The sequence below is a fragment of the Egretta garzetta genome, unplaced genomic scaffold (genome assembly GCF_000687185.1).
Source record: "Egretta garzetta isolate BGI_Z169 unplaced genomic scaffold, ASM68718v1 scaffold215, whole genome shotgun sequence".
NCBI lineage: Eukaryota > Metazoa > Chordata > Aves > Pelecaniformes > Ardeidae > Egretta > Egretta garzetta.
Genome location: NW_009259719.1, coordinates 7,876,576 through 7,890,918, shown reverse-complemented (window position 1 = coordinate 7,890,918; position 14,343 = coordinate 7,876,576). Strand labels below are relative to the sequence as shown.

General features: G+C 41.2%; 1 protein-coding gene across 6 annotated transcripts in view; it reads right to left on the bottom strand.

Moving 5' to 3' along the window:
• Window positions 1–14,343, bottom strand: part of MAPKAPK3 (MAPK activated protein kinase 3) — a 111,377-nt gene that overhangs the window by 36,343 nt on the left and 60,691 nt on the right. For all 6 annotated transcript variants that reach the window (XM_035894836.1, XM_035894835.1, XM_035894833.1 and 3 more), the window contains one exon: window positions 13,197–13,547. In XM_035894836.1, the coding sequence (XP_035750729.1) occupies window positions 13,197–13,421 (225 nt within the window). In that variant the 5' untranslated portion in view covers window positions 13,422–13,547. The remainder of the gene's footprint in view (window positions 1–13,196; window positions 13,548–14,343) is intronic.

Genomic DNA, 14,343 nt, shown 5'->3' with positions numbered 1-14,343 from the left:
TGAAATGGAAAAGAGATCATTGCTCCTGATATCTCAGTGGCAGTAATTACTGACCAATACACACTAACACACAGCTCAGAATCTGCATAGGGTTCTATTTATTTGTTCAGGAAAATGCTTTATAAATGTAATTAACCAATTTTTTAAAAAGCAAATACAAAAGAAGAAAATCCCCACGAGTTGTGTAGCAGGGACACCAATCACTCTATGTAGATGCAAGCTGAAATGCAAAACATCAGCCAAGGTTTCTGTATGGTCATGCAACAAAATGTACATAAAAATCTAAAGATTGACTGCAGTCCAAAGGTATAAGGTATTTAGATTAATAACTTGCAGATTTAGATGAAAGGTAGTATGAAAATGTAAATTATCTTGATTAAAGTTAATTTATTTTTAATAAAAATTTAAGTATTATTTGAAGGCTTGAACAGACAGCTTAAGACAACTCAAAGTAGCCTGATTTCTCAGTAGGATCACCACATTAGAAAAGCCATTCCTCCTTTGAATCGTTTAAAGTTAATTAGATGAAATAGAGGGAGCTCTACTCTGGTGAATGCTTTTATAAAAAAACCCTGATATACTAGGGAGCTTTGAAAGATATCGGCCTTCAGAGAAGGTGAGGAACCTTTGGGTAATAAGTAATCACAAAATAGAACCTTGATTCATATTAATGATCACAGAATCATAGAATCATTAAGGTTGGAAAATGCCTCCAAGATCATCAAGTCCAATCGTCAATCCAACACCACCACCATGCGTACTAAACCATGTCCAGAGTGTAACGTCTACACATTTTTTTAACACCTCCAGGGATGGTGACTCCACCACCTCTCTGGGCAGCCTGTTCCAATGCTTGACAACCTTTCTGGGGAAAAAATTTCTCCTAATATCCAATTGAAACATGCCCTGACGAACTTGAGGCCATTTCCTCTCGTTCTATCACCTGTTATTTGGGAGAAGAGACCAACCCCCACCTGGCTACACCCTCCTGTCAGGCACTCATAGAGAGCGATAAGGTCTCTCCTCAGCCTTCTCTCTTCTGGACTGAACACCCCCAGTTCCCTCAGCTACTCCTCATCAGACTTGCGCTCCAGAGCCTTAGACCTTATAGACCCCTATATTCATTAACAGAGCTAATCTCCAACAAAGACAATAAGCATTTAATGCTTTTGTGCACATGAAGTAGGGGGTAATGACATGCGGTCGTCTAACAGAAATCCCTTATGCAGCAGGAAACCAAGTGAAGATGGAACACGTTAGTGTTATTCATTTTTAATATAAAACAGTGCAAAGTTCCTCAGTGATGTAGGTGGTGTGTTGTGCACATGAGAAGTTGGTGACTAGCAGTGATAACAATACCTTCCCCTACCAAGTCACCCCTATTTTAACTTGCTCAAATGCAGGTCAGTAGATCAATTTTAAAAGACAGAAATGACCATTTTGGTCTGCTGGGCCAAAGCATTCTCAAGAAAGAGACATGAAGAAATCATATCTGAAACACACATGACTTGCATTAGAAAACAGTTGTTCAGCACACAATACAAAGTCATAGCACACTGAATGGGCTCAGATGTTCGAGTTTAGAAGGTTTACACAAACAAAAACAGAGAATGCCAATCTCCCTACGGCCATTGATGCCTGGGATAGATGGGAAAGATGACATGTGAGAAACTACATTCAGCAGTGTTATGGATGTTTTCCCCTCCTATCCATAGAGCACTGCCACACAGCCCTTTCTCACACTGACTCTACCCAGGCTCCAAGCTCAAACCATTCTCCTTCTCCAAAACTGCCCTCCTGTGAAACATACTCCTTTGCTTGTAGAACGCAGGCAAACTCCAACTTTAGTTTTTAATTTAAAGTCCTACACAGTAATTAGCTCATATTGCCAAAAATCAAGACTGTCGCAGACACCAAGAACCAATTTGGGGTATTTTGATTTAACAAAAAATTATTATTGCTGTGTTGGATGTTTTATTGAACCAACACTTGTGAGAACTTTCTCCATAATTCCCCTGTGAGACTTGGCTTTTGTGCACAAACACACAACATTGCAGTCATTCACCCTCCTTCACACCTCCATAACAGCGATTCAGACAGCAGAGAGGTGGGAAAGACTCAGAACTAATTGCTCTTGTATAAAATCTTTTATCAGTAACGTACATCGCTGTTTTCTCCTCCTCCCTACTGCAGTAAGAGGTTAGTTTTTGTAGATCTTGAGTGTCATATCCCATTTTTCAACAGTAACAGGCATACAGCCCCAGTCCAAGTCAAGGCAGTCACACTCACCTGCCAAAATAGAGGCGTGCCTGGCAATCAGGGTTTCTGAAATGCAACTGGAACTAAAAGTCATTCTCACACTCCCTCCACCCTCAAGAGGTCTTTAATCACAGCATCTCAGCAAGAGGAAAAAGCTATTACAGAGCTGAGAGACTGGAGGAAAATTCCACTTGATACCAATCCACCAGAACTGAGACTGTTTCTAAATTAATTGACCTTTCCTCATCCACTACTCTCACTTTGTCAGTCTGCTTCCCTGCACTCTGGTGCCAGAAATCCTGTGAGATGCTACTCTGTAGTTTCCAAACACAAAGAAAATCATCTGAAAAACCACCCAAGTAAATCTGATAAAGCTGGCAAAACACCTAATTCCAGCAGACGAGACACAGCCTTCCTTTATAAGAATGACTTGTGTACCGTTAACTCCAGTGCAGAGCCAGATGCTTGTTAAGAAAGTGACAGAAATAAACAGTAAGAATACAACCAGCTATCAGAAGCAGCTTGGAATTCTATTCTAAATTGCAGATACAAAGCTTAATCTTTAGAAGTCATTAATAGGCATCCAAAAATTTAATTAAAACTATATCTGCATTTGGGTACATGATTCCATCACATATTGCATCAAGAGAAGTGTGGCCAGCAGGTCAAGGGAGGTGATTCTGCCCCTCTACTCTGCTCTGCTGAGACCTCACCTGGAGTACTGCATCCAGCTCTGGAGCCCTCAGCACAAGAAGGACATGGAAGTGTTGGAGCAGGTCCAGAGGAGGGCTACTAAAACGATCTGAGGGATGAGGGCTGGAGCACCTCTCTTATGAGGACAGGCTGGGAGAGTTGGGCTTGTTCAGCCTGGAGAAGAGAAGGCTGCGGGGAGACCTGATTGCGGCCGTTCAGTACTTAAAGATGGCCTATAGGAAAGATGGGGAAAATCTTTTTAGCAGGGCCAGCAGTGACAAGACAAGGGGTAATGGTTTTAGACTGAAACAGGGTAGGTTTAGACTAGATATAAGACAGAAATTCTTTACAATGAGGGTGGTGAAACACTGGAAGGGGTTGCCCAGAGAGGTAGTGGAGGCCCCATCCCTGGAAACATTCAAGGCCAGGTTGGACGGGGCTCTGAGCAACCTGATCTAGTTAGCGGTGTCCCTGCTCCTGCGGGGGGGTTGGACTAGATGACCTCTACGGGTCCCTTCCAACCCAAAACATTCTATGATTCTATGATTTGAGCCAGTTTAAAGCATTAACTTCCCACTTTAAAGTTTCAGCTTCTGGTTTTAACTGTCTTCAGCAGTTGTTTTTTACCATAATTTCTATTAAAGGTGAAAATAAGCATCAGAATATGCCTAAAAAGAAGCTTCAACAACATTACACTGTTTGCATTTCCATGGGCCAAGTCTGGTAAAAGTGCTTTCCTGCCCTGCCCTTCATAAGAAGGGGGGAAAAAAAAAAAGGATCTAAATATGAATAGCCGTTCTGAAAATCTATTTCACTTTACGTTTACACCCTAGTTTAAACAAGAACAACTTGCCCAGGAAGACACACCCTTACATGAAACTATTATGCAAGTGATGGGTGTCACCCAGAGCTAGAGCTACCGGCAAGGCTGAGACCAAAGCTCCACCTCCCTCTCCTTGGAGAGGAGGGTATTTCACACCGGCAGCAGCAATATGCTTAACACAAGAGAAGCGTAAGATGCCTTCTGAAGCTCAAAGTTTCATTACTTATCCTGACAGTTTTGTAATTGTAAAAACAGGATCCAGAAGACCACAGCAGAATTTGTGCAGTATATTGAAACTACAGGGTTTTCCCTCACATTTGCAATACTAGTGTTTTCTCTCAAGATCTTAACAGCATCACTACCACTCAGCTCCTGAGGCAATGAATTTCACAGGTTAACTATGTATTAGAAAATTACTTTTAAACAATGCAATTTTCCAAGGTCAATAGGAGCAAGGCTTAATTCCCACCCTAAGGGGATGGGTGCCTCAGAAAACCCATCCAAGCAGGTTTAATTGGAGTGGGTTTCACATTTTTGGGCAAGGTAAAAGGACTGATCATTTTTCATGTTATCATTCGTAAGCAGACATCGAACATGGGTCAAAAAGAATAGTGCTCTGCTCTCCTTTATCACAAACTTACTGCTACAGGTTTTCCATGTATGCAAGTGCTATCTGTTGACAGAAAAACTCTTTAAAAAGCAGAGGACAGAGCAGCGCCCTTCAGCACAGGGGGCTTGAAAGAACAGGAAGCTTCTAAGCATCAAGGAACCATCAAGCCTCATCACCCTCCCAAGTGTCAAATTTTGACCATAAATTGATTGGAAAGGGAAGAGTAGGACAAAATGAAAGGCTTTTACTCTTTACAAAGACAATGGAGATGTTGTAGTGTAGCGTGGCTGCAGCAAGGGCCTCTACCATGGCGAGGCAGCCGAGCCAGAAAACGCAGTGCCCTCCCCTCCGCACCTTCGAGCACTGACATCTTTGGTGTTAACAATTCCGTTGCTGTGGAAACCAGACTGCTTTTGACAAAGCCACATTGACTAAGAGCAACATGTGGGAAAATGGAATAAGGCCCTAGGAGAAATTAATCCTTTACAAGAAAAATAAATAAATATATTTTTGGTTAAAAGTGAAGCAAGTGAAGTATAGTACTTCTCATAATTAGAGCTACAGGCAAGGAGAACACTAGTAGCTATGGCAGTACCAAACACCAGGCCTTGTGGCACCGCAAATGGAATTTTAAGGACTCTTCATCCCTGAAATATATGGTGGATTTGATGCCGAGGGGTACACAGGAGTCCCACGCAGAACACAGGTGTGTGAGGTGGCTGCTCCCTATGCAGTTTTTAACTGCTCTCCTTTGAAAACAAAAACAAAAACCAAATCCACCCTGCAGTATAATAGAAACCAACTGCAGTTACAAATCACTACTCAAGTGCTTTCATAAGGGCTTACAGCTGATTCACACCTAGGCAAACTCGTCGCCCCAGCCAAAATTTCACCACACAAGAAAGTTCAGTGGATGAAGAGCATGAGTCACTCCAACCCCTACCGTTTCCAAACAGTTCATGTATTTTAGAAGTACCATCCAAAAAAGCAAAGAAAGAAAAGGTTTTCTGAGCTCTCCCCTTACAATGGGCTTAATAAATCTGTCCTCAGTCCTAGCTGATTCAGATCCCAGGAGCTGCCTTAGGGCTTGTTACTTGGAACGCTAGCGTACTTAAGAGAGTATTCAAGAAAAGAAAGAAATAATCCTGGGAAAAAGCCCATGGAGAAGAGCCAGAGTTTGAACTGGCAAGACTTAAGATCTGTGAACAGTGCAACTTTAATAAGATTGGCTCCTTAGCTAGAACATCTGAAATTACTCGTAAAGATGGCACATTCGGGCTGGTTCGTTTGTTTTTTTTTTTTAAGTAAGTTCAGCAAGCAAACTTCTCTGGAGGAAAAATTAATTTAACACACATTTAATACTTGCTTTTTTTCTTAAAACAGGCCATGAAAGCTTCAGTGCAAAGTGCCATACATTACAAAGATTCAGGAACAAGAAGGCCATGCATGATTTACATGCTGAGCAAGAATTCTCTCCCCCTTCACTTGTGAGGTATTAAAATGCTAGAGCATTATAGCTTAATCTCAATTACAGAGCTTTGAATCATTTTAAGTACTTAAGAAGCCTGTGTAAAATACCACGATCCATGCAGTTTATACACTCTAATCCAGACAGACTGCATCACCAGCTTTCACTGGTGATGACGGAAAGTAGTTCTCACAGTTTTCCAATTAAGTAAATAGGTCATCTACTCTCCACCTCCAAGGCTGGCCACCTCTCTGCTGCTTTCCTTTTCATGAATGTCGCCTCGTCTTCTTACAGTATAAGGGCCACAATGCAAACAGTTCAAACAACTCCACTGTACCCAAAGACATGAGGGTAGCTAGGCAGGCAGCTATACTGTTGCTATTAGAATATTGCATGTGATCCTAGAGTCTGGCATTCTGAAGACATATTTAACGTGGAAAAATTCCATAACAAGGAAACTTATGCACATTATATGAAAAATGGGAACTTCTTCAGGGTCAAGCAAATAGTAAATGCAAAAACATTTAGGGAAGAAAATTTTGCATATGATTATCTTTTTTTTTTTTTTAGAAAAAAATTATCACTGTATACAGTTAAGATATTAACACAAAACAGTCTTTACATGCAAGAGATTAATCTATTAACCTTCTCAAGTTCACGTTGGCTCTTGCTCCCAATGACAGCGACATCTCCCTTCTCTATGCTTCCCATGAATTTATTGCAGCATGAAGATAATCCCTATTTTCTGTTGAGATTTAACAGGCAGCAAGCTATCACGAGAAGCCATTTATTCTCAGAGCAGGCTGCTCTTATAGAGGGTGCTACCACAGACGGAGAAAAATATACCAGGAAAAAAAAAAGATGCGTGTGAGCCATGACATTCAGGTGTGGCCTTGATTCCTCCCAAATTATAAAAGATGATATCAGGGTTTTCCAGTCTGAGCATCTCTCTAGATGGTATTACCACAAGCAAATGGAGCTGAAGTACACTTGTAAATGAACTTTAAAGTTCTTGCTTACTGTTCCCTTGTACTAAAGTTGATTTGCAAAATCCAGTTGTCTGTAATGAAACTCCCAGCTAGCATGAATCAGTGAGGTTTTGCTTTAGTTAAATGGAATAGGAGGAGTTAGACCCTAAAGGGAGGAGGGAGACACAAAGGGAAGGGTCTTCTAGTCCAAAGAGGATGTCAAGTGATCAGTCACGTCTGACTGATATGCACACGTGCTCTCCCTTTAAGCACCTTCCTCGCAGTTGAAATAAGACACTCATCTATAATACTTTCTCAGATCTTTGAACCTGGGTGAAGGCAGGGGAATGCACCTTGATCTTCCCGAGCTTTGCTGCTACACAAGTCAGGGTATAACTTGTGCCACCTTGCTAGTAGACTGGAAGAGAACACAGAAGGTGCAAAGATGCATCAACATAGCTTTGTTTTTTCAGGATGACTTAATGGTTTAGAGCATTTGCCTTTCTGTTTGCACTTTATAGACTTAATGAACTGCCATTGAACCTAGTAAGAATTTACCTCACATGGTTTTATTATTTCAGACCAAGCCCATCTTTTTGTCTGTCTGGTTTTTTTTTTAATTATTTGCTGTATTTCAGAGAAGGAGAAGACCAGTCAAGAATGTCAGGTCTTTGAAGTAAACTGATAAAGTCCACCTTTTTTAAATTAACTAGTCCAACTTGACACTCTGGAAGGTGCCATTCTGGCCCAAATACGTACAAAGTGCTGAAAGACTCAGGTCTTGAATGACTCACTGGTTTAAAAACAATTCTTATAGCAGTAGAAACGACCCACTTTTTAATCGACTGAATGTTATTTTAGGTATTTTATGCATATTTACATAATACTTACCAAGATTGTCACTGAAGGATAAAATTCAAGGACCAGGCTCATGCTATCCATATTTTAGGAACTCCTCCATACACTGGGGGCTGCCATTTAACTAGAACTTTTCTGAACTCGTATTCCTTCTATGCTGTATCTGGCTTTGATCTACAACACATAGCTCCTGGAGTTTATTACTCATACTCAGCTGTGTTACTGACACTGAATTTACTGAAGCATGAGATAAACCAGTATAAATAGGGCTGCAGGAAATATGGTAGGTAAGAGGGAACTACACAATACTTCAATAAAAAGTGCTAATTTCCTCCTGAAATGTACAATCACTCCGGCAAAGCAAGAACTCCTTCATCCTGCACAAAACCTAACCAGTAATTACACCTGGTTTCCCCAAATTCCCACCACAGTTCTCGCTTAGTACAACATTATTCTTCCTTATCCTAAAAATGCTGAAATGTTTCATTCCTAATCTGGCATAATTTTCTTCTCTTCTAAAAATGCAATCTATAGCATCTAAGAAGCTTGTTAACATTTCCTATCCTGCAATCAATCATCAGCCTAAAATAACTTTCACTTTCAGTGTATCCATTGCCTTTTCCACTGCTGCACTCTTTTCCTTGATCATCATCTTATTTCAGGCAATAAACAGGGTATTTTAAAAGTATCAGCTATTTAGATAACTTGCAAAACAAATACTTTGGACTGTACAGTCTCCCGTTTGTGAGTAATCATGACTTGACTTCAGGGTACACTAACTGAAAATGGACTATCCAGCAATTAGTTTACGTGATGTAGTATTATTTAACATAATCAGAAATGTTAAAATTGAGTGAGAGGCAGAAATGTATCTCAGGACTAAATTAAGGTAATGCAGAATGACTATCTTTCTCCACAGCGACTCCACTTTGGAAAGCAGAACAACATTCTCTATATAGCCCTACGTGTGGTTCCAAGAACCATGTTGGGAACAATTTATTTATTTATTTATTTCCAAAATTTCTTCCTCCATTACCTTCTTTCCTTCCTTCCGAGCACAAACTTATGCTAATACTCCTACGAATAACGGTAGAGACTCCTACTCTATGATTACCATTTAGATCATTTACCAAAAGTTCCTTAAATCTAGAAGGCAAGGAGCCTGTTCATTTTTTTATTTATTTGCTTTTTGCTTTATTTAATATTGTGGCTTCACCTATTTGTCTTCAAATCAGCAAGTCACACGCACTGTATTGTTGGCACAGGACATTCTCCATGAGGCAAGGTCATAACTTAACTCACTATTTGTTGTAGAGGAAAAGAGCTATGAACTAGCAGGTCCATTCATATGCTCCCTGCCTTAACCTAGAGGTCTCAGATGACTGGAAGACAACTGCAGTATATGGTGCATGTGCACAGTGCTTATGGAGAAGCACTGTACAACTGTTGTTATTCAGGAGAGCTTTTGTATCAAAAGTAGCAATACACTCATAACCAATGTACTTCGTTTTCCTAGTTCCAGCAGTCTTTGTTTTGCTGCTACACCTGAATTGTCCTTCCTTTTCTTCTCCTAAAAAGAAGCAACATCTGTTTGCTGTAGGTGAACAGCATGCCAACGACATGTAACACTGTTTTTACATCCAGAATCAGCCACCAAAATCCTGAAGCTGCAGAAGCAGGTAGGTCCCAATACCCCATCAGAAAGCTCTCTAGCTCTCTTTTCCTGATCCCGACTCTGCCTGAGCCCTTTCACAAAAGTAAAGTAGGTTATCAAATCCATTGAAATATTATTTTGACACCACTTAGCAGAAATTGGTGCCAAAAAAAAAAGTAGTGAAGGAAAAAGAAAAAAAGAACAAGGAACTGTACGTTGTGGGTTTTTTTAATGGGAGGCAAGTCCCAGGAGTCCACATTTATCCTCACAGGTAGTCAGCTATTTTGGTCTCCTCCTCTCCCTGAGAACAGGCAGGAGTGTGAAAAACAGCAGAGAACGCTCAGGCTGATGACAGTGTTAAAGGAGTGGAGGGTAAATTTTAGCCCCAAAAGGTAAAGTGAACAGAAGGGGGCAGGCTGGCAAAGAGGAGATAAAAATAGAAGAGTGACTAGACTTCACTTGACTGCTATTTATGGATCAACTGTGGAAAGAGATCTGAGGTTTTTTTATTTGCAAGGGAGAGACAGACTAAAACCCAGTTGCCTTCTAGAAGGCCACAGTCCTGCGCAGCAGGTTTTTTTTATGCTTCTACTTTTCTAAATCCCTGCATTCTCACTATTTGGAAACAGTGCTGTTCAGCCAAAATGTCATTACGTGTCTAAGTGAGTAACCAGATTAGATTTTCTGGAGCAGGACAGCAATGCGTGTGGCATTTCAATCTAACAGAAACAAAGCTGACAGCACATTGTAGAAGTGCGTAGCAAATCACAATGCCAAGCAGAGTAAACTAAGCCACATAATACTTTAGGAAAATAACCAAAGCCCCACAGTATCTCTGAGAGGAGGTCTTGTGTTTTCCCACTCTAAAATGATTAGTGAAATTCTAACTGTTCCAATTACGGACACAGACTAAAGAAGATGACAGGGACCTCCCAGTTGCAGTATGTAGTGCTTGATTGACACATGGCTCTGGGAATGAATGTTTCTGCCTGTTTGAGCCCTTTCCTCTTGAGTACTTCAGTTAAAATTCCTTCCATTGAGTAATTTCTGTCCAGATCCTGGCTGTGCTGGCTTTGTTTCCATATAAAAGAAAACCTGCAGGCAGAAAGCAGTGCCATCTGCCAAATCAGAAGCTGCTTTAATGGGCAAGTTTGGTGGAAGGGGAACAGACTATTATGCTTTCTCTTCAGCAGCAGGAGTGATGTTTTTCCTTTCCAAGGAGTAGGTTACAGTGAGCACACTCACCCCTAAAGTATTTGTCCACAAATATACATAGATCGATGGATAGTGTACAAGCAACCTCCAGGGGAAGAAAAAAAAAAAAATCCATCCAGCATTCCTTTTTTCCTGTTCAACTTGCAATTCAATCTTTACATTTCTCTTTACCCATCAGACCAGTTGTTTCTTCTGTGACAGCTTCATCAGTCTCCACTTTCTGTTCCTGTAAGTGAATGACAATCCTGCCATCACACCTAGGAAGTATGAGCACTGGCAAGGCAGAAATGCCAAGGTCCTGTTGTCCCTACACAGAGAATTCTGAGCTGGAGCTGTTTCTGAACATTTTCTTTTTTTCCAAGTTTCTTGTCCCTTTTCCATAACTGTTTTGACTGGACGGTTTGCTCTGAAGCCTCATCTGGAGCAGGTTTGGGACTTGCATGGCCCAATTCAGGTTTCACACAGAACAACAGAAAAACTTCCACTGAATATTTTTATGCTTGCAAATATCTTCAGGGCTAGGAAGAGATCTTTCTATTCTTGCCAATTAACCAAGCACAGCTTTTATCCTTCCTTGTTGGGTAATCTTCTCATTAGACCATCTTTGCAGAGAATAGCAGATTCTCTCTGGGCTGCTGGCAGTTTTACTTAATTGCATATTTAACTTTTTATTCAGCACTTAAACTCATAACGATGAGAAATACATACACGCAAGCAGCAAACTATTATCCGCCATCTAAACTCCCTAGAGAACTCATAAACATCTTAATATTTCTATCCCTTTCAGAAGAAAAGTGCACACATTCCAAAGCTGGGGCGGGGGGGGAAAGGAGGATGACAAACATATATAACATAATTTCAGTGATATATTAGCCATTAATGACAAAACTCCAGTTTGGGAAGGGGGGTGTGGGGTGTGTGCTTTGGTCCTTAATATATTTTTAAAGTTCTGAAAAAAAATCAGCCAACTCAGTGCTAAACAGAAACTGGTACTAGAGGATCTGCTATAGGTTACTCCTCCTCATCAGGCAGAGGACATTCTGTCAGGGTGCAGCAACTTTACCTCTTTTCTCCCCTTCCCCAACTCTGAGCACTGAATTTAAAAAAAAAAAAAATAAATAAATTACAGATACTAGTATCCATAGGAATGTATTTCCTATTAGATTCCAGAGCTACAGAATTTGCTCTGGAACACGCTTGCTGCCACTGGACTGTGCTCTGGAATGGCAACTTCTATTTTAAAATGCTTCCAGCCCTTATGACTGCAAAACCTTTGCAGTATGAATGGTATACAATCAGCAACAAAGCCGCTGAACTCCTCAGAAACAGCAGAACAGCTTCAGTATTAACTATTATCCTTCCTCACAGTATGCTAAGTATAGAAATTAACATTGATAGCACTTCGGAAGGATCCAATTAATGGATCATCTCAGAGTTGTAAAAATCTGACACTCCCCTCCCTATGTAGGTGCAAAACCCCAGTACTTCCAGTCTGTCTACTAAAACCTCCAGTTTCTCCCTGATAAACTTCTGTGTAATAAAGAAAATGAGAAGTGTTGGAAACGTGAGTTAATCAGCATGTTACTGTATTATAAGCTTCTCTAGTTCTTCTACTAAAAATCTTTTCAACACACAAAGCCACCAGATATTTCCCATCTGTTCTATCAAAGGGCAAAGGCTTTGTTGGGGATAGCAGCTCAGCTTGGTAAGCTCAAATCCAGACCTTGGCAGACCTTCCAGCTGACCACTAGCAGATTTGTCCTGCTGTCAGCAAACATGGAGTGTGAGGTTTAAGAAAAGGTACCTGAAAGCCTGCTAGACATCCCAACTAATCAGATTAACACCTGCAAGAACTCACTAACATTCTTAAGTAATTCTCACGTCAATTACTTTAGCTTGTTTTCAGTCTTACCACATAGAACCACCCTGGTTCTCATTTGAGCTGCTTTTTTTCTAACAATATGGTTTAAAAACATCAGGGAAATCTTCAAGTTTAAAAGCTGCAGAGCAAAAAACAGGTAAGCCTTATGTTCTCAAATGAATGGTTATTGCTCCGTTTATTTAAGTGGTACTTATCACCATAAATATCTACTAAACTTACATGCCAATACTGGTGTAATCAGTGCTTTCACAGGTAATACCCTTCTGTAAATGAATCGCAAAAATAAAGAGGAGAATAAGTGAGTAAACAACTAGAAATCCCCTTAAGAAAAGTCTTCAAAAGGAGGAAAGCCTGAAGACCAACGAACATTTAAATACTTCCCAGTTTAGGCCTATTCCATTGCACGAGATCCAAAATAGTTTCCTTCCCAAGTATTGCATAAGATGTTCATTCAAAATCGAGCAAGCTTTCTCACAGAACACACCAAGACACTGTTCTCTCCCCTGCTTTTTTGTCTTTTAAATATGAACACGAGAATTTCACAGCTGATAACATTATTCTGGAAACTCATGCAGAATATTCTGGAAAAGACTCAAGTTTGGACTACAGTGTTGTAAGTAATAGCAAATGTCTCCACATATTCAAATTCTTCATGCAGTTCTCTTTGTGAAATGTAAGCAACAGAACAAGTAGCTTTTACAGGGCTTTGGCAGTGAACTCTGGCCTCCAAACCATAAATAAGGAAAAAAAGAAAAAACCTACATACCTTCAAAGCACATTTCTGGCCTGTCTCCTTGTTGAAACACTCCAGTACTTTGCCATTGATTCCTAACCCTAGCACCCGTTTGGAGAGTTTGTAGTCATCCGTAACCGCATGTTTTTTTATTTCTAGTTTGACATGGGCCTCTCCCCCAGGCAAAGATTTCACGCTGCTCTTGCTATCCACGTGACTCTCTGGCTGGGACTCCTGTTCACCTTCACTTTGTTCCATATCAGGGAAGAGTCTGAGATGACAGCAATACCCAACAGATTCCCTGTGGGTTATCCTCAGCAGAGTCCCTCCTCTTAGGCGATCAAACCCAGTGCTTCAAACACTCCATTTACTTGCCATTTAGTCCTGAGTAAAAATGTAAATGAGCAAAAAAAAAAAAAAAAGTAAGTGATGCAAACAAACCATTCTCTCACCTAACCACTTCTTTCTCTTCCTTTCTTAAAAAGATGACCAGGTGCTAGAGAGACCAAAAGCAGAGGTTCACCTCAGGAAAGCACACTTTGTTTAGCTTTACACACCAGTCACCCCAGTTCCAATACACACAGCTATCAGTCCACAGTTATAAATTACTGCTTTTACTGCAACAAGTGCCTGCACTAAAGTCTGTAAGCTCTGTAAAACAGAACAGAGATGGCCTCTGCTTCAAGGAGCTTATAAACCTGCATCAACAATTTTGTTATCTCAACATTTTGTGTAGAAATCTCCACAATGGGCCCCTGCCTCATACCGATGCTCGAGGATACCCAAGAGAACCATGAATACCCGGATTAAACTCCAGAGGGGCACCACCCAGGCAGGCATCAGACCTGATGCTGGGCCAGCGCTTACCAAATTACCACAGTCCACAAAGCAAGGGGCAGGTGCGCATTACTTAGGGGACCATCAAACCACCCAAAAACTCGGTTACACAGAGATGCAATGGCGTGGCTCCCAAAGCTAAGTTGCTGCCTGACGCCACTGCGGACCAGGGGGCACAGCCCCGGGGGAGGTACCAGTGCCAAGGCCTCCGAGCCCCGTTAACACGGCAAAGCGCCACGGGGAGGCTTGACGGCCGTTCCTCACGCCGGGGGGCTGCCGGGCCCAAGGCCCGCTCCGCAGATAGCCGCCCCGGGCGAGGGAGCGGCTCCCCCCCCCCCCCCCG